Source organism: Gallus gallus, chromosome 19 (assembly GCF_016699485.2).
Source record: "Gallus gallus isolate bGalGal1 chromosome 19, bGalGal1.mat.broiler.GRCg7b, whole genome shotgun sequence".
In the NCBI taxonomy this organism is placed as follows: Eukaryota; Metazoa; Chordata; class Aves; order Galliformes; family Phasianidae; genus Gallus; species Gallus gallus.
Genome location: NC_052550.1, coordinates 6,704,787 through 6,724,704, shown reverse-complemented (window position 1 = coordinate 6,724,704; position 19,918 = coordinate 6,704,787). Strand labels below are relative to the sequence as shown.

Genomic DNA, 19,918 nt, shown 5'->3' with positions numbered 1-19,918 from the left:
CGCCGAGCGGCTCGGGCCCCACTTCCGGCTTCCGGTGCCGGGGCTATAAGAGCCGCTTCCGGCGGGGCGCGCGCGACCCGTTGCAGGGGCTCGGCTGTTGTGTGGCGCTTCGCTTTCCGGCACTATGAATGCCCACGGTGAGGGGCGGGCACACGCGTGGGGGGGCCTTGTCCATGGGGGGTGGGCTTACCCTGGGGGTGGGCTTGGGGGGCGCTTGTTATTTTCTGGGGTGGAGTGGGGGGGTTGGTCTCCATGATAAAAGCCCCTGAGGGGGGTTATGGGCTCAGGGTCCCCACGTATCCCGGTGCGGGGTCCCCGGGCGCTTATGCTGCCTTCCCCCTTACCCCCCCCCACCCCCCCTCCTTTCCCTCGCCGCAGGGCTCAGCACGGAAAAGGCCGCGGCCTTCACCCGGCGGCTGCGGGCTGAGCCGCAGTTCCTGCTGGCCCAGAACGTGGCGACCTGCAGCGACCCGCTGGAGGTGTGTCTGCAGCGGCAGGTGGTGCAGGACACCATACAGGTCTTCCAGCACGCCGTGCCGGCCGAGGGCAAGCCCGTCACCAACCAGAAGAACTCTGGTAAGTGGGGGGGCTTTGGGGGTGCCTGGGGGTGGGCGGTTACCTCCCTGCGGGTGTAGGAATCTCTGCTGGAGCCCTTCTGGGGGGGGTCTCAGAGCAAGAGGAGCTTTGTTTGGGGTTGTACCTGGTGGGCTGAGCTCACTGCTGTACTCCAGGAGGGCTTCTGGTGGCACTGAGTTCTGAGAACAGCTGCTCAAAGTTCCATTGGAGGTCTGACATGGAGTCCCTGCAGCATCCTTCAGGGGTAATATCTGCCTTCTGGCCTGCTTCACTTCTGCAAAGAGTGAGATGGAAGTAGCTGAGAGACCTGCATGCGTGGTTCATAGAAGCATAGAGTCATTAAGGTTGGAAGAGACCACTAAGATCATCAAGTCCATCCAGGACTTCTGAACTCACTGGTTATTCAGTAACCTACAGTGCTGGCCAGGACACCGATCCAAATGCTTGAGATGGAACACAAAATTCATGATGTTCAAAGCTATTGCATAGCTCTGCATACAAACACTGCAGTTTAATTCTTGTTTCTTTGACCTCAGGGAGGTGTTGGATCTTTTCTTGCCTCAATGCAATGCGTCTTCCCTTCATGAAGAAGTACAACATTGAAGAGTTTGAATTCAGCCAGTCGTATCTCTTTTTCTGGGACAAGGTACAGTACTACAGGCCACAGACTGTACTAGGAATGCTTATGCAATTGAGTCTTAGTAATGGGACAGAATTTCTCTTAAGCTGGGCTCTCTGAACAATCCAGATGGGAAATGTGCGTGAAAAGAACCACCAGAAATTTTTAAATATACATTTGAAATTAAGATTGGGTGAAGTGAGACTTTCAGCTTGAGAAGGAAGTCATCAAGATGTTAATGTTTTGGAGTAGTAAAAGTCTTTCAAGTGTTCTGAATATTTCAAAAGTTATTTGTGGTAGGCCCAGCGGGAAGCCTAACTGTAATTTTCTGTGGAGCTCTCTTTCAGTAGTGCTTGCAACCTACTGATCTGGGAGCTGTTTGCGTTTTTCCTGAAGGGAAACTGAAAAACCAATTACTTGTTTGTGCCGGGCTTCATTATGTAACTTGTGTTTCACATTTCCTGTTTCTCCCGCCCTTGAGCTCTGTAATAACTCACTTGTTAATACATGGTCTGTACCAGAAATAAGCTTTAGGTTAAGCCCTGGAATAGTACAGGGTAAATAAGCGTGTTAGTGGGTGAGCAGACAGTTTCATATAGTTAGGATTTCCTTTTAATCTTGTTAGGACTTCCAAAGAACTGAATACACGGGAATGAGTTCATGCATATATCACACTGAGATTTGTCCTGTCTGTCCGTTATAGGTTGAACGTTGTTACTACTTTCTAAATGCCTTTGTGGAAACAGCTCAGAAAAAGGAGCCCATAGATGGAAGGCTGGTGCAATTCCTGCTCACTAACCCCACAAACGATGGAGGCCAGTGGGATATGTTGGTTAACATTGTAGGTAAGGGAATTGGTTGCTGGGAGAGCTTCCCTAAGTTGTACACTGATTTAAAAGATGAGTGAAAGAAACCAATTTTGGATCAATTCTGCAATGTTTGATACTATACTTGATATTACAGTGTAGGATTTTCAAGGTCACGTAGTAGCTGGCACTACAGAAACCTACAGTCCCCTTTTACTTCTGTCCCAACTTGATGTTGCTGCCTTTGTTTGTATCCACGTATTCAGTTCCAGTGCACGGGGTAAAGAAGAGACTTTGTTAGACCAGGGTGTGTCTTCAAGGCAGAAGCAAAGCTGCTCTGAGTTGCAGCCTGAAGAAAGGTGATGTAAAGATTGGTGAGAGGAAAATTAAATGGAATGTGGCAATGCTGGTCTTATGAAGATGCAATTTAGGGCACATCATCCTTAGCACTGATGAAGTAGATCTGGTGTCTGAATTAGATTAGCATTTGCTTTCATTTGTATGATGATGCAACTAAATGTATGTAAAATAACAAGCCATTAAAGTAAGTTTAGAATCACAAAAGAAATGTTTCTTTGAAGCCTGGGGTTACTTTTTTCACTGTTACAAACACATAAACAAGGCAGAGAGAACTACTGGCTGCTGCTGTTATATCCAGAACCTTGAGTAGTGTGATCTTTGGTACTGTGATGTAGGAAGTGGTTATTGCTGATGCTTTATCAATGTTGAGGGAAAAAGGAGACTGGGAAATCAGTTAGTTAAACTTAGATCAACTACATGGAATGATTCATGAGTTCAGTTTTTCTGGAAGATTTTTCAGGAACTTAATTTTCATGTAAACTTTTCTCTAGTGAGAAAGAACTTCTTAAGAAGCACTAAGTAGGCCGGAAGAGCTTAGTGTCAGATGGAATGAATTGAGCCACTCAGTGGTCCCATCCCAGCAATGATTGTTAACCCTCAACTTAATTCCTTTTAGAAAAGTATGGTGTTGTTCCCAAGAAGTACTTTCCTGAATCTCATACCACAGAGGCTACTAGAAGGATGAATGAGATCTTGAATCATAAGGTAAAAGTGGTTTTCATGTTACAGTTAAAGAAGGGGATTGGGTGTGAATGACTCTGCTTCGGATACTCTTTCTTTTCTTTTTATTGGCCGAAGTATTTAGTGCATCTCAGAAACTGAACGTTTTATTCAAAAGGCAGCCTGAGCTCATAGCAAAGCAATGCAGTTAATCTTGAAATATGAAGCAGGGAAATGTGTTTATGGAAGATGGCCATTGTCAGGCTTCGGTAGCTTGAAAACATCACATCATTTTAGTAGCAATTGTTCCTAATTCTCAAATTTCTGAAAAGCTGATGCTTGACTTGTGGTTGTAGCTTGAATCCTAAACTACAGAACTGAATTCATCTAGGATGATGGTAGTGTAGGTGGCTAGGTAATTCTGTGATTCTAGATGAAAAAGCTTCAACTGCATTTTCATGCTGGGCTTTGATTATTCCAGTTCCTGTGGAATATGCTAAGAGAAAAATGCCTTTTGAAATACATAAAAAATGCAAAATCTGCTGCAGCGAGCCTAGACATAATGGTGGTGCTAACGTTGTTCTTGTTTTGAACACTGCAAACCAGCTGGTCTTGAGGGAGCCCCGTCACTGCTTCTCAGCCTTATGGATGATGACAGTAATGGAGGCATGTGCTCTTCTCACTGCAAGTCTGTATGCAGTGGGGAAGTGCTCCATTATTTTTATCAGCCAAGAGATCAATTATGCATTAGAATTGCAGAATTAATTTTACAGTACGGAGGCAGTCTGCTCTGTGAGTCAGAGGTGGCAATGACTTTGAATGTTGCAGCACTAGTTATGTTACAGAACCAAGGGGAACCAAGCCTTATGAAAAGCTGATGGCTGTAAGCTTGAAAATAGTTGGAAAAGTCATTGAATTGCAGGTGCTTGTAGTTTTCTTTTCTGTGCTGCTCTCTTATATGTAAATGATTATCTTTATTTTGAAGCATCATAGAATCACCAAGATTGGAAAAGACCCAATCAATACCTCACAAGACCTTCTGAAGTGGATTTTTTAATTCTGAAAATGTTATGAAGGGTAAAATGGGTGCCTGCAACAACTGGATGGGAAGCCCTGGAGGCTGATTTGGCATCACCTTTCGTAACCTTAAAATAAAATGACCTTCTCCTTAAACAGATGAGAGAGTACTGTTTGCGGCTGAGAAACATGGTGGGAACTGGAACAAATAAGGAAGAGCTTTGTGCTGCGATGGACACTATGATAGAAGAGGTAAACACAGTGTGATGAATGGGAAACCAGAGTGGAAGGAGTTTTCTTGCTCCAATTGATCTGTAGATATCAGGATAAAACAAAACAAGCACCTCTATTTGCCCAACTATGGGTGTTTTATATGGCAGAACACTTGAAGGCATTTATCTCTGTTATATTTGCTTGCTACTTTTTATATTTCCAGACAAATACTATTTATGTATAGCAGACTGGAACTTAGTTCAGGAAGATGTATCCATTTCTGTGAAAAATCAAATGTCACACAAAAAACCCCGCATTTAATATATTAATGGTGATTAAAACAGTGCCCTACCAGGCTTTTATAAATAGTAGCAAAGAGACAAGTTGAAAATTGCATTCTGACAGTTCTGAGTTGAGAACCCTACAGCACACGTGTTGTTGCAGAAATCCCCCACAAGAGAGCAGGAAAGAACAACAACAGGCACTTCTCAGCATTGTGGAAGAGATGTGAGCTAAGCAGGGCTGAACCCAGCTGTGATCTGCTGCTGGGGGGCAGCAGAGGGGGGGACCACAGCTTCTGCTTTTGGCTGTGTTAATTAACTTAAGTGAATTGAGTCTGTAGTGCTGGTGTTTGTGTGTCACCCACGAGCACCCAGGCTCTACATCTGCTCACACTGAGTGTGACAGTGGCACGTGTCATTTTTCTTATTCTTCAGTCCTTCTACTTGATTTTTAAATAGCCAAAATGAATTTTAAGTGTTCAGAGTGTTGATGTATTTGACCAAATACATGCATCAAAAAAAAAATGAAGTCTTCCTTTGTTTCTCAGTCGTACTGCAGCAGTTTCGATATCTGTCCTTAGATGTCTCAAGAACTGTACAGCAGCTGATGGAGCTTCCCAGGGCTGCCCTGTTCATCTTCCAGGGCAATGATGTGTGGTTCTCTGTAGGATGTCTCTTCATTTGCTGAGGGCCTCCTGCCCTCTGATAAGGGATCCTGGAACTGGCAGAGGCTCATTAACTGATTATAATTTGTTCTGTAATAAGGTTATGTTTATTTATCTGTAGTTAACACAATACTTCCTCTGGCAGTAGCAGAAGTATTTCACAACTCAAGTGGATTTACTTTCAGTAAAGCTGTAGCTGGAATGTGCAAGTGCACCGGTGTGTATTTTAAGAACACTTAACTTGAGAAGTATGAGACAACTGGTTCCATGTTTACATGCACAAAAGTGGCTGTGTGTTTTTGTATGTGGCACAACAGGACTTGTCTTTTGCTCTGTGAAGCTTTATTTGCATATCAAATCTTAGCTCACTTCTGTTGGAAGGCAGGAGCTGGAATGGGGCAGTTGTACTGGAACGTAGGATTAAATATTCACTCCAGAACTGTATAAACATTCTCCTTATCAAACTGGAGCACAGCAGGCCAGGAGTTGAGATCAGCGCAGTGCATGTGATTGACTTTCTCTTCCTTTGCAGTTTGCCTCTGTAGACTCTTCGTTATCAGCAGCGTCCTTTCCTTGCTCACTCTGTTATTTGTTAGGGGTTTTTTTTAGCACAGTTCAATACATCTTTGCCTTATCTCGGTTCTCCTTGTTGCCAGAGTCATACTAGTCACCTTTCAATATAAATAAGTCTCCTGTGGGCATTGGTAGAGGAAGCCTGTGAGATACTGCAGCTTGGCTTGCAGAGGGTGTGGTGGAAAAAACAAGTGAGGGAGGTCATTCCCAGGCATGGCTGCCAATGTTAATTTGAGACTTCTGTCTCCATCACTTTCCTTCCTCTGGCTTGAGCTCTCTTGCTTTTTGCTCTCCTTTTAGGAATGTCTCTTGATTTGCTTTTGTGACCTCATCTTTACCACTTGGGGTTATCTGAGGTAATGTGGGTGTATCCACAGCAAACTCTACCTTTTGTGCAGTGTGTGCAAAAATAAATATTTATAGTTGTTTAGGGATTCACATTTGCTCCTTAACATATTTATTGAGAAATAAATGAGTTCCTCCAGTAAAAACATAAGCCCACACCCTTATTTCAACCTGTAATTAATCTATTCACTTGTTTTCCTTAAAGTGCTTGGAGCAAGAACACCCTTATTTGCATCTTGTACACAGCCAAATAGCGGATGCTGCTTAGCCTGAAATTTGCACACACTTTGCCCTCAACACAGTGCTTAAAACACAGGAAGCCCTCTGGTTCTCTCTGGATGTTTTTTTCTGTGTGCATCTTCAGAACACAGAACTAAAAAAGGCACAAAACCTGTTGAAAACTGAGATTGCATATAGTTTCACATGAAAAACAACTTGCAGTATACAGGCACGTGGTCAGTGTACATTTAATGCAGCTTAAAATGAAAAGGAAAAAAAGCCCAGTCATATGGCTCCAGGAAGAAGTGGTCAGCTCTGGGAAAGGCTTTGTCTCCAGTGCTGTGAAAGCTGGTGAGGGTGGGATGTGAAGACAGACAGCCCGGGGAAGCTGGCACAAACCACAGCCATTGGATCCTAGTGCAGAAAGTGCAGCTGGGATTTGATGCCCCTAATTTTAAACACCGTTGGTTCTTTACAAGGAAAAGACTTGTGCTGAAGATATGGATGAACAGAGGTGAAGTGAACTAGTTTCGGCTGCAATAAAACATTTAAGCCTGTTTAAATATGATTGAATGTCCCCATGTTATCTGTGGTAAGTCCTGCTAAATATACCCAGAGGCAGCCATCTGTGATGCCTACAAGTCAGCACGTCTTACAAGCCCTGTGAGAAAGTACTGTTTCACAGCTTGGTTTACAGGGAGGCTGGCAACTTGAAATCTTCACCTTCTTGTGGTAAAAGAAAGGCAATAGAAAGCTGCCAGCTGCGGCCAGGGGATGGGGATCTCCAGTTAAGTTGCATAACCTGTTAGCTTAACCCTAAATGGAGACATTGTTAAATGTATTAAAATGAATGAGAAAATTATTCTAGGGTTTTGAAAAGAGACAAAAGCCCGTTGCTGAAATCCAGATGAAAAAGATCCAGAGGAAAAAGAGATTAGTTATGGGAAACACTGGGATAAATTGCTTTGTGTGTGTGTGTGGGGAGATCTGGTTTCTCTCTGCACTTGACAACAGGTAATGCAGAGTGTTGAAGCTTTTCTAGAAGCAGACCTCTCCTGCACTGCAAAGATTTCTTGACAGAGAAGCTTCAGAATTACTTACTGATATTAGAATGAGACTGGGCAGTGTGCTGGCTTCTGATTTGTCTGCTGCATTCCTAAGATAACACGGAGCTTATGTTCAATTTGTTGGTTCCCTGTAGATTTAGATTCTTGAACTGTTGCAACATCTAGTCTACAAAACTGGATGTGAATAATTGATATGTGCCCACTTATTGATGTGCTTTTGAGGTGAAGGCTAAGATTCCATTTTCCAGTTGGTTTTCACATGGAGAAATCCCTCAATGGCATTGCTGCGGTAGGAGAGGCAGACCTGCATGTTTCTGCATGTTCACAGATGTCTCTCCCTGCAGGTGTTCAGAATAGTGAGTACCTGCCTGGGCAACCCCCCGGAGACCTTCTGCTGGGAGTTCCGGGATAAGGAGAAGAACTACCACAAATTTGGTCCTATGACACCGGTGCAGTTCTACAATGAGCATGTGAAGCCTTACTTCAACATGGAGGACAAGGTTGGCGATGTAGAGTGGCAGTGGTTTGCAAAGACCTCTTCATGGCTAAGCTGCCTGCAACTTGTTTTCCCCTGTTGTGAGTGTAGCATCTGCAATTGTATTGACACCGGATGGGACAGGTGCAGTTCCCACAAGTCAGACTGCCCAGTGTTTATTTCCCATCCTCTTGTAGTTGATGTGCTCTTCAGTTAGCTGTGAACGTGGCACTTCAGTGATTTTATTAATATGAAGTGATTGAATCAATCATAAAAAGCTCTAAGACAGCCATTATAGGAGTAACATTTACAGCTCCTGTGCCACACAACTAGAGGTGAACTTTGGAAAACTAAAATAAAAAGAAGTAAGCTGGTAGTTCAGCCAAGCTGCTGCCCAGCTGATGGGGCAGGCTGCTAGCTTGGACAAAAGCAATTGTCTGAAATCTGCCTGGGTTCACTTCCCAAAGATTACATTTGAGTTGTATCTTAGTTTATTACATCTTGGTTCTTGGCAGGTTTGTCTAGTGAATGATCCTCGACCTCAGAACCCATACTGTCAGCTGTACACAGTGGAGTACCTGGGCAACATGGCAGGAGGGAGGAAGACTCTCTATAACAACCAGCCTATCGAGGTCTTGAAAAAATTGGCTGCAACGTCTATTAAGGATGGAGAGGTTTGTTTGGTTTTCTTTTTGTGCAACTCTTGCAGTGTAAAACTCACTGGAATGTGGCCTAGATGTGACTCTTCCTTCTATTTGTAGGCTGTGTGGTTTGGCTGTGATGTTGCAAAGCACTTCTACAGCAAGCTGGGAATCAATGACTTGAATATGTAAGTAGAAAAGCAAAACAGAATGCGGTTGTGGATGCTTGGCTAGGACATGAACAATGCCTTGTCTGCTTAAAAAACCTGATTTGTACATACTTTTGGTTTAGCGTACCTAAAAGGAGTGTATTTAAGTAACTCAAGCAACAGGAATGTGCTTTTTCCTACATTTAGCTAAAATCTCAATTGTTTGTAGCACATCTTTAAAGGATTTGGATATTTTACCTGCTTGAATTGCCTGGTATCTGGTGAGGAAAACTGCTAAAGGCATTGGTCTCTTGCATTTATTCTGACAGTGTGATTAGAAGAACTTGCCGGCCTGTCTGCTGGCTCTGTGTTTTGTTAGTGGGAATCCTCTATGCATCCTTTTTAATACAGTGTATGTGGCTTTCTAATAGATTTAATCATGAGCTGGTGTTTGGTGTCTCTGTCAAGAACATGAACAAGGCAGAGCGTTTGATCTTTGGAGACTCCTTGATGACCCATGCCATGGTCCTGACAGCTGTCTCGGAGAAGGTAGAGTCTGCCTCCTGAAACTGATGTTGGCACAGGTGTATTTGAATATTTGAGCAGATTGTTTGTGCTCTGAGCTCACTCAGTGTATAAGCTGTTCTGTTAGAGCACTGTGTGCGTGGTAACACCCTGTGCACAAGGCCTAGGTTGTCTGTTTCCTTATTTGCCTTGTGTTCACATTTATAAATACTTAAGAATATAAGAATTTTAAGTGAGTTAAAGATTTCTTTCCTTCTGTTCACAAACTTCAACTGGAGAAGGGGAAAAAGTCTTCTTCAATTTCTTAGATACCAACCATCTTAGCTGGTTTTAAATTCAGATTCTGAGGTACTTTCTGAGCAGGAAATCAAGTAGGACAGCAAGCATTTCCCACCCTATCCCATTGCGTGGGTTAGTCTGATGCACCTTTTACATGGGTAAAATGTTGGAGCAGCCAGTAGGAGGCACTTCTCAGCAGTCTTAACCTTCTGCCATTCATTGGCATTTGAGCTCTCTGGCCTACTCATAATTAGAGGGGGAATATGGTGCCACGCATATTGCTATGACATAAGCATGTTAAGATGAATCTATAGCTAAATACTGCCAGGAGCAGATAAAGAACACATGAAGTGAAAAAATTGAATGTTTACACTGTAGAGTTATCTGTAGCTTTGATGTTTTCCGTTATTTCCAGAAGTTGTTGTTATTAAAGTTGCTTTGAAGTGATCTCTTCCTGTCCAACATGACCTTGGCTTGAGAAGTAACAGCTTGCATGTAACTGCTTGAGCTCTGCAGTCTTGAGGACCTGACAGACTGCTGAGTCATAGGAATTTTTCAGCAGCTTTTTCCAATTCAGTACAGATTTTTCTACTGTGTTCTTTCTTCATTCTGAGCTCCTAACACTTACTGTACATGAATGCATCTTCAAAAATATTTCACTATGATACATTCTTAGTGTTCAAAACCTATTTATCTGCTCGTGGCTCAAGCTCGTACATGCCCAGTTACTTGCTGCACTTCCATTGGAGGTTATAGTTTATGGTCTGTATTTCCAAGTTTGTACTTTCACATGCCTAAATGTATAGCTGTGTAAAATATGACCTCATTTCCTTAAAAAGATATGTTCAAGACCGCTGTGGATGGTACCTAATATGAAATGATCATTTAAATGACATTACTGTCCTTTGTTTGAAGAATAATCTACTTTTACTTCATCTCTACTTTGAACACGTTTTCTAATATTAAACCTGAGCTTAATCTAAAGGAGCTTTGAGAAATAGTTGTTAAAATATAATGCTGCTGTGGATTTACTACTCAATAGAAGGCTTGGATTGAAGATTTAAAAAAAAAATAGCATTACAATTTTACAAGGTTAAAAATTGATGCAGATTAAATATACTTTTTGGTTAAAAACAACAACAAACTTAATGTACATAAACATTTCTGTACCACTTTGTCCAATAGTTAGATCTATGTGCTTGAGTTTGCTCCTAATAATACTGTTCTAAAGCAAACTGCAGGTGCTTTATTGTCCTTGTGCCTTCTCTGATTCCTGCTTCAAGTAAGTGATGCATTCTGTATTTCAGAAGGCCCCCAGTGCCTAAATGGTGATAGAGAAGGCTGCTTAGATTCTTCCAGTTGGAATTTGGCTCAATGTAACTTAACATCTCTTTAAAATATTTACTACACCTTGTGTCCTGGACTACATTTCCTCCTACTTGTAAATAAACATACAAATATTTCAGAGTTTTTTCCAGCCATTAGCAGTAAGCCGTGGTCTGGAACTCACTGGTGGCTGTAGGCTTTTGGTAGCGGAGTTCTGGTTTGCTGCTGCTGGATTTAGATGTGGAAGGGTTGGCTGCTGTGAACTCATAGCCCTTGGCTGCTGAGTCACCATCTCCTTGTTTTGTTGCAGGACGGGCAAGAAGACTGCTATGAAAAGTGGCGAGTGGAAAATTCCTGGGGTGAAGATCGTGGTAATAAAGGTAAAGCAATTTATAGTCACAGGAACACAAAGCCTCAACCTTATGTTTGGACATAGAGAAGTGAATAGGGGAAAGGCTGACTAGTTTGTTATAGTTTCTAAGTAGTGTATGGGCAGTCCTTGACCACAAGAAGGTTGCCAGGTATTATTCCAGTTAATAGCAAAAAGCGGCTTGTAGCAGCTTGACTAATTGCATTTCTAAAGCCATGCTGAAAACATGACCTTATGGCACCCTTGTACTGTTCCTCCCTGCTATGACAAGCACCAGCAACCAAAAAAGTCCACCTGCAGTTCAATTGACGCCAGGTTTCTGCATCAACTTGCCTTTCTTTTGATGGCTGTTTCAGCCTGCCCTGCTGTTCATTTGGAAAGTATTGGTAAGCTCTCTAGGGCTGTAGCCATCTTGGCCTGGCACTGTGGGCAGAATGTGTCGCAGCTGAGCAGTGGCTTGGAAATTGCTTCTAGTTGCTCTCCTGCTCAGCATGGACATGGCTGGTGTGGTGCTTCTCTGCTGTGTCTGGGGGTAGCTCTGATCTCAGCTGGCCCTGGGTGAACAGGCCTGACAATGTGAGAGCTTTCCTGCTTTGCTCTGCTGAGCTCTGCAGTCAGTCAGCTCAGCCTAAATGGCTGGAGCAGAGCTTGTTCTGAAACAGCAGAAGAGGAAATTCAAGAGGGTTTCTTCCCCCTCTTCCTGCCCTGCTTTTTCCATCTTCAATATCCAGTACTAGCTGGTGTAGGAGCCTCGTGTCCTGCTTCTCTTGCTATGTCACTGAGTCAGTCTGCCAGTGAACTTTATCTTATCTGCCTTGCTAAGTTACTGGGAAATTGTGCTTGGATAAGTCCTGCACAGAGAACCAGAATCTACATCAGAAACAAAAAGGCCAAGAATGATGTTAAGCTTGGCACGGCCCGGTTGAGGCCCAGTTGGGTGTGGGGGATACAAGTAAGACCCAGCTCCACTATTGGACAGGATGATAGATTACAGCCTATGACAAAACACCAGAGACTAGACTTTGTCATTAAGTACACAACAGAAAACAAAAACACTTTGTAGGAAATGAGTGTTTTTCATACAGGGTCCCCTGTGCTTTGCTGTGAGTACAATCTGCGGTGCAAGAAGATCCCTGCTTTCCCTTTCCTTGCATGGCACAGGGCTGGAACAACTCTGACTTGTGTTTTGGGTATCTGGGAAGAAGTTATATGCTCAGCATCTGCAGAGTGTGCAGAGCTGGATTGTTGTGGTGCTGCTAGTCCTGGAGAAAGGGAAGCCCTGGGAACAGGCTAGCAGTGCCTCTCCTAAATACTTTGTAATTACATGCCTATCTGCTGTAAAAGGGTTTCTTGGATTCCAGTCTGTTTTTCCTCAAGGAATGAACAGAGCTGCTGACAAACACTGGGTGTTTTTTTTTTTTTGAGGTAAAAAAAAAAAGTCACTTCCCAGTAAAATATTTCCTTTCTGTGTTTTGTTGGCACAGTGAGACAGGCAAGTTTTAATTATTCTTACTCTTTTGTTCTGGAGATATAGTACAGTGTTACCAAACTTTGAACCCAGCTTATCCCATCGGATATCTTCCTCTCAAAGCAAGGAGGAGGTCTTCAAAGGGAAACACTAAATCACATTATCACATCCACTTGATAGGGGTCCATTTGTTTGTTTTGGCACGAGAAGCACTTTCCTGTGGTACCTCTCCAGCCAAAAGTCATCTTCCTTTTGACTTCATCTCTTGTACCGACTGCGTGCTTCCGCAGGGAGACATTTTGCAGATTTATCTGTTTGTATGCATCTATAATGTCACGAGTGCATTATGGCAGGCTCTGTTATCTTGTGCCTTAACTCCACTGCAGGGAGGACAAAGTTCTTCAGGAACTTTGCAAGGGCTTTCTTTTTCAGGTGCCCAAATGCAAGATTATGCAAGCAGTCTCAGACCATCCTCAGCTGACCTCTCCCTTATCCAACAGCTTGTTGCTTCTACAATGCTGCATTTCAGTGTTTTCCTTTGTAAAATTAAGTTACAGAAATGTGGACCAACTTCATACGGAGCGGAGCTTCCTCCTATAGTCAGTGTCCTGTTCTGCTGCAGCGAGATGATGCTGCCTGCAAAGTACGCTTCTCCTTTGAATGAAGAAATTGATAATGGCTTTTATTATGACACTGAGCGCAGCCCTGCTCAGAGAGCGCCCTTACTTATTTGCATGTCCTGAAGTTCTGTTTGACGTTTCCTTCTTGTTCAGACACTGCGATCCTAATCAGCACTGTCAAGCTTTGAGATGCAAGGATGTCAGAACAGAGTTCATTATCCTCTCAGGGTGCAATTACTTGTTGGCTCTTGGGAGTGAGAGGTTTTTGTGTGTCCCAGGAACTCATATCCTGAAGAGAGAATAATCAAAGCAGCTCCTTTTGGCAGTGTTTCCAAAATGGCTTCTAGCTCGGATTACAGTTGATAGGGTTTTTAATTTATGGGAATTATCTGATCTCTTGCTTTAGAAACAAGATGGTGTAGATAGATGCATTTATTGTCCATATTCTTCGGACATTTTCTTGTTTCATTTGATTGTGTGATGATACTGTATGTAAGGATGTGAGAAACTTTATTACAGAAAGCCTTCTCATCTGTCTTCTAAATGCTTTCTTTCTCACTGCCACTCTATTTTCAGTTCACTTTGAGTAGTTTTTCCAATGATAGCTTTCTGCTAAAGCCTGTGGCATTCTAAATTTGACTTTTTCCCCCTCACTTCAAAGGTTGTTTACTGAAATTCTCAAAATAAGAATTATGTTAAGGAGGAAAATCGAGATTTGGTTCAGCAAAACTGTTTTAGATGCCTTTGTATTTGAGGAAGACAGATAGCCTCCTTCTCTTACTGCAAATAAACCTGCAAATTTTGGCCTAAGCAAGAGATGATTTGGTTATTCTTCTGGGCTATTTCCCTTTTACCAACATCTTGAAGACTTCTAAAGACAGAGAACCAGATAACTGTACTCTCAGTGTAGGTTTGTCAGGCATTCCCAATTTACTCAGGCATTCCCAATGCTTATTTTAACAGATGAATTAAAACGAGTTCTTCTGGGCCTTGTTCTTCCTAGTTGGTTTCTTGGTGAGTCTTTCAGGGCACAGGAAATACATCTGCTCAGCCTACATGTTAATTAATTTTGTTCACTTTGTCCTGAGAGATACAGAAGTGTGACCTGTCCGTAAGGGGTTGTTTGTGAGTGAAACTTGTGTGACTGCTTCACTGTGTTGGTGATGATTCTCTGTTGTAACGAGCTGTTTTTATCTCCAGGTTACCTGATCATGACGGACGACTGGTTCTCTGAGTATGTGTATGAAGTTGTGGTGGATAAGAAGTATGTGCCAGAAGATGTCTTGGCAGTGATGGAGCAAGAACCCATTGTTTTGCCAGCATGGGACCCCATGGGGGCCTTAGCCAAGTGAACTACAGAATATTTGCCTCTTAATGGTCAACCAGATTAGATGCAATAGAGAATCCCAGTGGTTGGAAGCCATAGCCAAATGATAATGTGGCCAAGCACTCAGCATGGTCCACGTTCTTGAAAAGTAAGTTAAGGATCTTTGGGAAATAGCGCTCTACTGACTTGGCTGAATTAAAGCTCTCAGATGGGCTACTCTGCAAAACTAGAAAGGGAAAAGGAAAAAAACCTCACAGTGAAATATATTAAAAGTGCTGTCAATAGTGGTTTGGTTTTATCAATTTTAAATTAAGAAACAATCAGCATAGTAATAAAGTAGAACCGTTTTGACCAGTGTTTTCCCTAGAAAAGATGATGGTAAAAGGCCTTTCTTCAGTGTTAACAGCTTGGTGTTGGAACAAACACATCAAGATGCTTATAAATTAACCATTTGTGGTCTATCTTACACCACAAAGGAATGCCCAAGGTATTTTATACACTTTCATTTTTAATTCTCTTCAAGGAGGAAGTTTTCAAGGGTACATATTGCTGAAACTGCAGTACCTTAGAGAAGGTTTACCTTATTTACCCTTAGAAAACTTATCTTCCAGCAGCACTGGAGGAAAATAACCTGAGGTTTCCAGTTTCACTTGTTTTTATTCTTCAGTTACTGAGCTAGGATTGGATAACCCGTATCAAGGCCCATCATGTCTGTGTGCAGAGGAGCGCTATTTTTCAGTTCCATTAGCAAGAACAACCATAAATGTTCACAGATGGAGTTAGTGTCATGCTGAACAGGAAAGGAAATTAATTGCTGCATTTTATTTGGATGTTTTCAAAAACAAGATGGTGCTATGAAGCTTTTGAATAAACAGTTTCTTAAGTGACTGGTACAGCTCTGGTTTCTTTTTTGAGCTCTGCTGAATTGGAGAAATTACAAACAAATGTAAGTGGGCTGGTGTGAGGACAGGAAACATGCTGCTTTATGCTGTCTGAAGTAGACACAGTTGCTTTTCTCACTGAACAAATAAGCACAGCCTCGAGCTATGGGCACTCAAATAGTTTGGTGATGAGCACGGTTCTAATCCTTTGATTGAAATGCATGAAATGGGGGACTGTCTTTATGTAACCTGACAATTATCCTGTTGTGTGTTGGGCTTAGCCATAAGCAAATAAGAGGGTAAGCGAGGTGATGGGCCGCACTGCCAGCTCCTGAGCTGGTAGATAAATATTTGTTATGGCTATGGTACTCTGCATCTTGGTTTGACTTTGCTTTTGTTTGAACTACACAGGTAGAAAGCTACTATTATAAAAGTGTATACATCTTAAACAATACAAATGTGTGTATATGTACATATATATTAAAAATACCAAGCTAAAGCATGCCTGCATGTTGCTGCTAAACTAAATCCATGTTAGGGCTTGTCTAGTGGTCACCCAATCTGATTCTGGTAGTGTGCAAGAGTGCTGGCTGGATGGGAAGCAGCTGTGTGTGGAACAGTGGGGTTGGTTGTTACTCCCCTTGAATGCTGCTGTTTAAAAGGCCGGTATTCCTGTGAAGGTAATAAAGCTGTTTAGGAGATCAGTGTACCTGCAGTACTGTGGTGCTATCATTCGATGTCCTTTCTAGCAGAATTCAGCTCACGTTATCCTGGGCTTCTGCCAAAAGTTTTTACCATGTCGGGACCTGTAAGGGTACAAACTAGCACTGCTTTCAGCTTGCTTTTTCTACTAGCAAGTCATCCAATAACAAAGCTATACCTTTGCAATCAATTTCCTTAACTAGAGGACCTCCAAATTAATGAAGAAGAGTTGGAATAGATTGCCTGAGGATGCGATGCCTCCCTCTGTTGTTAAGAGATCTTGGTGAGGGGTTTGCAGACCAACGTTTCAGAAGTGACACTGATGGAATGGACCCTTCCTTCTGGCAAAGGGGTGGGCAGGCTGATCCGAGGTACCTCATGGGTCTGCAGTGCATGGCCTCTGCCTTGTGCTGTGTTAATGGCATCACGGTGAGTAAACAGCCCTGTGCTCCATGCTTAACCCTGGTGGCTCTGAAACAAAGCCAAACCTCTTGGGAAGCTGTGTTATGTGCAATGTTTTCCTTATGAGTAATGCATGTTGGTTTGGGGGCTTTTTTTTTTTCCTGTGGAAAGGTCAGTATTTTGGTCTTTCAAAATCTGATTGTGACATGACGCTGCTCCTTCCGTTCCCTTCACACCACCTACCTACTGCTGTCGCTACCAAGGAGAGCTAACCGGTTCTCCCGAATTTAACTGGTGAACTTCTGTTGCCTGATGGCAGTGACAGAGCTTGACAATTAAGACCTGTTTCCAAGCCAATTTTTCTGTTAATTTTAGTATTTAAAGGTATTGTCCAGTGTGTGCTTATCTCTGGAGTCCTTACACAGATATTTCCTAGTACAGCTTATACAATAGTAATTTTTTTCCCCTTTCCTTCAAATAAGCACAGAAAATCCACATGCCTAAAACACATAATAGGAAATGAAGCCAATCTGGCAGAAGCAGTTCTGCATCTCTGTCTGGCAGTTTTATAAGGTCTCTGTAAGGGGGAGTAAGAAGGGAAATACGCATGTCAGCATGAGAGCAGTGTTTCTGCCTTGAGAACTCCAAGGGCAGCTGAACAATTAATTGGCTCTAAGGCTGCTGATCATGACTGTAGTTTAAGGCACAACGCAGGCTAAGATGTTCTGTTATGCTGTCTGGCAAAAAGATTACGTTAGAGTGAGAAACAAGAAGTAATTCTTCACCTCTGTTTCAGTTCAGTTTGGTTGGTTTATATCCTTTGCATGCTCCTAGGAAGACCTTTGGAGTTCGGAGGCACCGAGCAGCTAGCAGCTAGTTTCCTCCTCCCATTTCTGCCAATAAAACTGTGCAGTGACAATTCAAAGGCAGTTCCTATGACACCTGGAAAATATTGACAGATGTTATGAAAGTCAGCTATAGTAGTTTCAGTCAGGAGTAGGAAAATAACATACTGCTAGCTCAGAAAAGGCAGCGGCCGGGAGAGAGACCTCATACAGTGTTGGTGTGTAGGTTTTTGGCATCAGATTTCCCCTTCTGAATTCTCTCAGTGCAGTTCTGATGCCAACAGGACACCCCCCAGACTCCCCAGCTGCCAGGTGGACATCCCAGCATGTTCACTTAGAAATCAGTGAGGAACGACAATCAGAATTTCTTTTATCCCAAAGCCAAATGTAATAGCTTCTAAATGTGATCTGGCTCCCAACTGAGCAAAGGATAGCAACACATAAATACTTTAGGATTTGTTTTGTGTTATTTGTGAATTGTTCCTATCCTCTTATTGGTGGTGAAGCGGAGAAATGCTTGCAGAGCTGGCGTTAATCTCTTGGTGCAGCTGGTACTGCTGTTGTTAGGTCACTTTGCTGACGATTCCCATTCCTGGTGGCTGGAATTACTGCTGCTTTACCTGTGGAGAGCTGTGGATGAGTTTGAAGTTCTATCTTGTGTAAGGTCCAATTTAATGCTCTCGATCTTCTGTACCTTCCCTAAACCATCAGGATTTCGTAAAGTACGAAAGATTCCCTGAAATTCAGTGCAGCACCTGAAAGAATGTCGCATGTGGGATAAGTGCGTTTCGTAATGGTGATGGGTCAGCTGAAATCTGAGGTCTGTTACTTGCATTATGCCCCAAAGGCTCCAGGCTTCTGGCAAGAAATTAAAGAACAACAAACAGGCACTGCTGCAAAAGACATTAACTGGAGAAAAAAGAAACTGAATGGCCAGCATAAGTCATGAAAGGTGGTTCTAACTCTTAGCATGCTGTCCTTCACGTTACAGCTTCGTGTACCCCACAGCAGTGGTTGAACACTCACACTGGGTGCCGCTGCTAAGAGCAGATGAAAGCAGTGCAGCTGCCTGGTGGATGCTATGCAGCGGTGTTTCAGAACTTGCTCAAAGAATGTACTCTGAGAGGGAGAATGAGATGCAGAAACCTCAAAGTTACGGCGCTGAGACTTTGGGAAGATACAGTTTTGCAAAGTGCAAAGAGCCAAGGCATGCACAGGGGTGGTGTTCCCTGTAGGAGGGAAGAAGAGGTAACGGGAACATGCATCTCGAGCAGTGTGAGATGGAAATCTGTATGAAAAGGCACATAGCCCTCATCCCACCCTCCTGGGGCACAGCACCGCTCCTGCTCTACAGCGCTGTGCTGCGATCTCAAGGGAGGTTCGGTGGGTGATGTGCGATGGTCTTTGTGCTCAGCGGGACAGGACAAGGAGGACTGTGGATGACTGCAGGTGAGCACACTGACTTGCTCTGCAGCTCAGCAGAGGTTAACACCACGCAAAGCGTTTGCACTGGAAGGAGTGCAGCAGGGGAGTATGGTGCGACAACAAGATGAGCTCACCAACACTGTGTTCGCAGAGAGAACAGTGAACAGCTAAGGCAGTGATGTTAATTGATGAAACGTTGTTAATGCACTGCCGCAAGAATTAACGGGAAATAACGACCTGTTTTGGTACACGTTTGTAGTTGCAGTACCGGAGCCATCCTTGGGATGGTGCCCGTGACACACTGCTGCTACGGAGAGGGGACCCGAACCGCGAACGCGCTAATTATAACCCCGTGCTTTTCGTTTTCAACAGCTTTGTGTGTTCCCCCCCCCATGTAATTGTTCGGAACAAGTCTGCAAGCCGCTCGCAGCCCAGCGCTGCTGCTGTGGCCGTTAACTCTAATTCCTCCTCCTCGCTCTGCTTCTTCCCCTTTCTTTTTCACACCGAACTACAGCGCTGTTTCATTGGCCTACGATCCACGGCCCTTTAGAAACAAACTGTGAAGTTGAGAAGGGAAGAAGCGCCGGTTTAGCGGGGTGGGTTTGGTGGTGGGATGAGCGGCAGCCCCTCGTGGATGCACCAGGACACTTCTTACAGGGCTTGCGCTTGCCACGTTCAAACTAAACTTATCTCCTCATTAAAATGATACAGACGTGTGGCAATAACATTCCTCCCGAGCCCTCGTACTGTGATGACACACATCTCTGTCCTTCCCTCCTCCACCTGCAAGCAGCACCTCGGCCCCATGTGTGCTCCCTGCACCTCCTGTTCCAGCTGTCACAGCACCGCTGAGCCGCTCCCCTTTGCCCTCTGCCTCCATTGGATCGCGCTCCTTCCAGCAGCTCAAATGGAGCCACCCACCTCTAGGAGGAAAACCGAGCTGCAGCCCTGGTGAAACATAAAGTTTATTTCACTAAAGTGACGCAAAAATTCTTAAAGAGCTCTTTGGCAGCAGATTATCTGCAAATCAGACCATGTGAGGGGGACTGGTGTACAAAAAGCTCCCCGAGGTGCCGCGCTGC

At 43.5% G+C, this 19,918-nt stretch overlaps 1 protein-coding gene across 1 annotated transcript; it reads left to right on the top strand.

Moving 5' to 3' along the window:
- Window positions 1–74: 74 nt before the first annotated feature.
- On the top strand, window positions 75–15,468 carry BLMH (bleomycin hydrolase). Its single transcript, NM_205104.2, has 12 exons — window positions 75–137; window positions 379–576; window positions 1,113–1,222; window positions 1,899–2,040; window positions 2,978–3,066; window positions 4,198–4,290; window positions 7,746–7,901; window positions 8,392–8,550; window positions 8,638–8,705; window positions 9,098–9,215; window positions 11,107–11,176; window positions 14,455–15,468. The coding sequence occupies exons 1-12, from the start codon at window positions 125–127 to the stop codon at window positions 14,604–14,606; spliced, it is 1,368 nt and encodes a 455-aa protein (NP_990435.2). The 5' UTR covers window positions 75–124; the 3' UTR covers window positions 14,607–15,468.
- Window positions 15,469–19,918: the final 4,450 nt, after the last annotated feature.

Coding starts and splice junctions, on each gene's coding strand:
- BLMH (NM_205104.2), top strand. Junction 2,041..2,977: donor TATGTTGGTTAACATTGTAG/GTAAGGGAATTG, acceptor AATTCCTTTTAG/AAAAGTATGGTGTTGTTCCC. Junction 9,216..11,106: donor TGACAGCTGTCTCGGAGAAG/GTAGAGTCTGCC, acceptor GTTTTGTTGCAG/GACGGGCAAGAAGACTGCTA.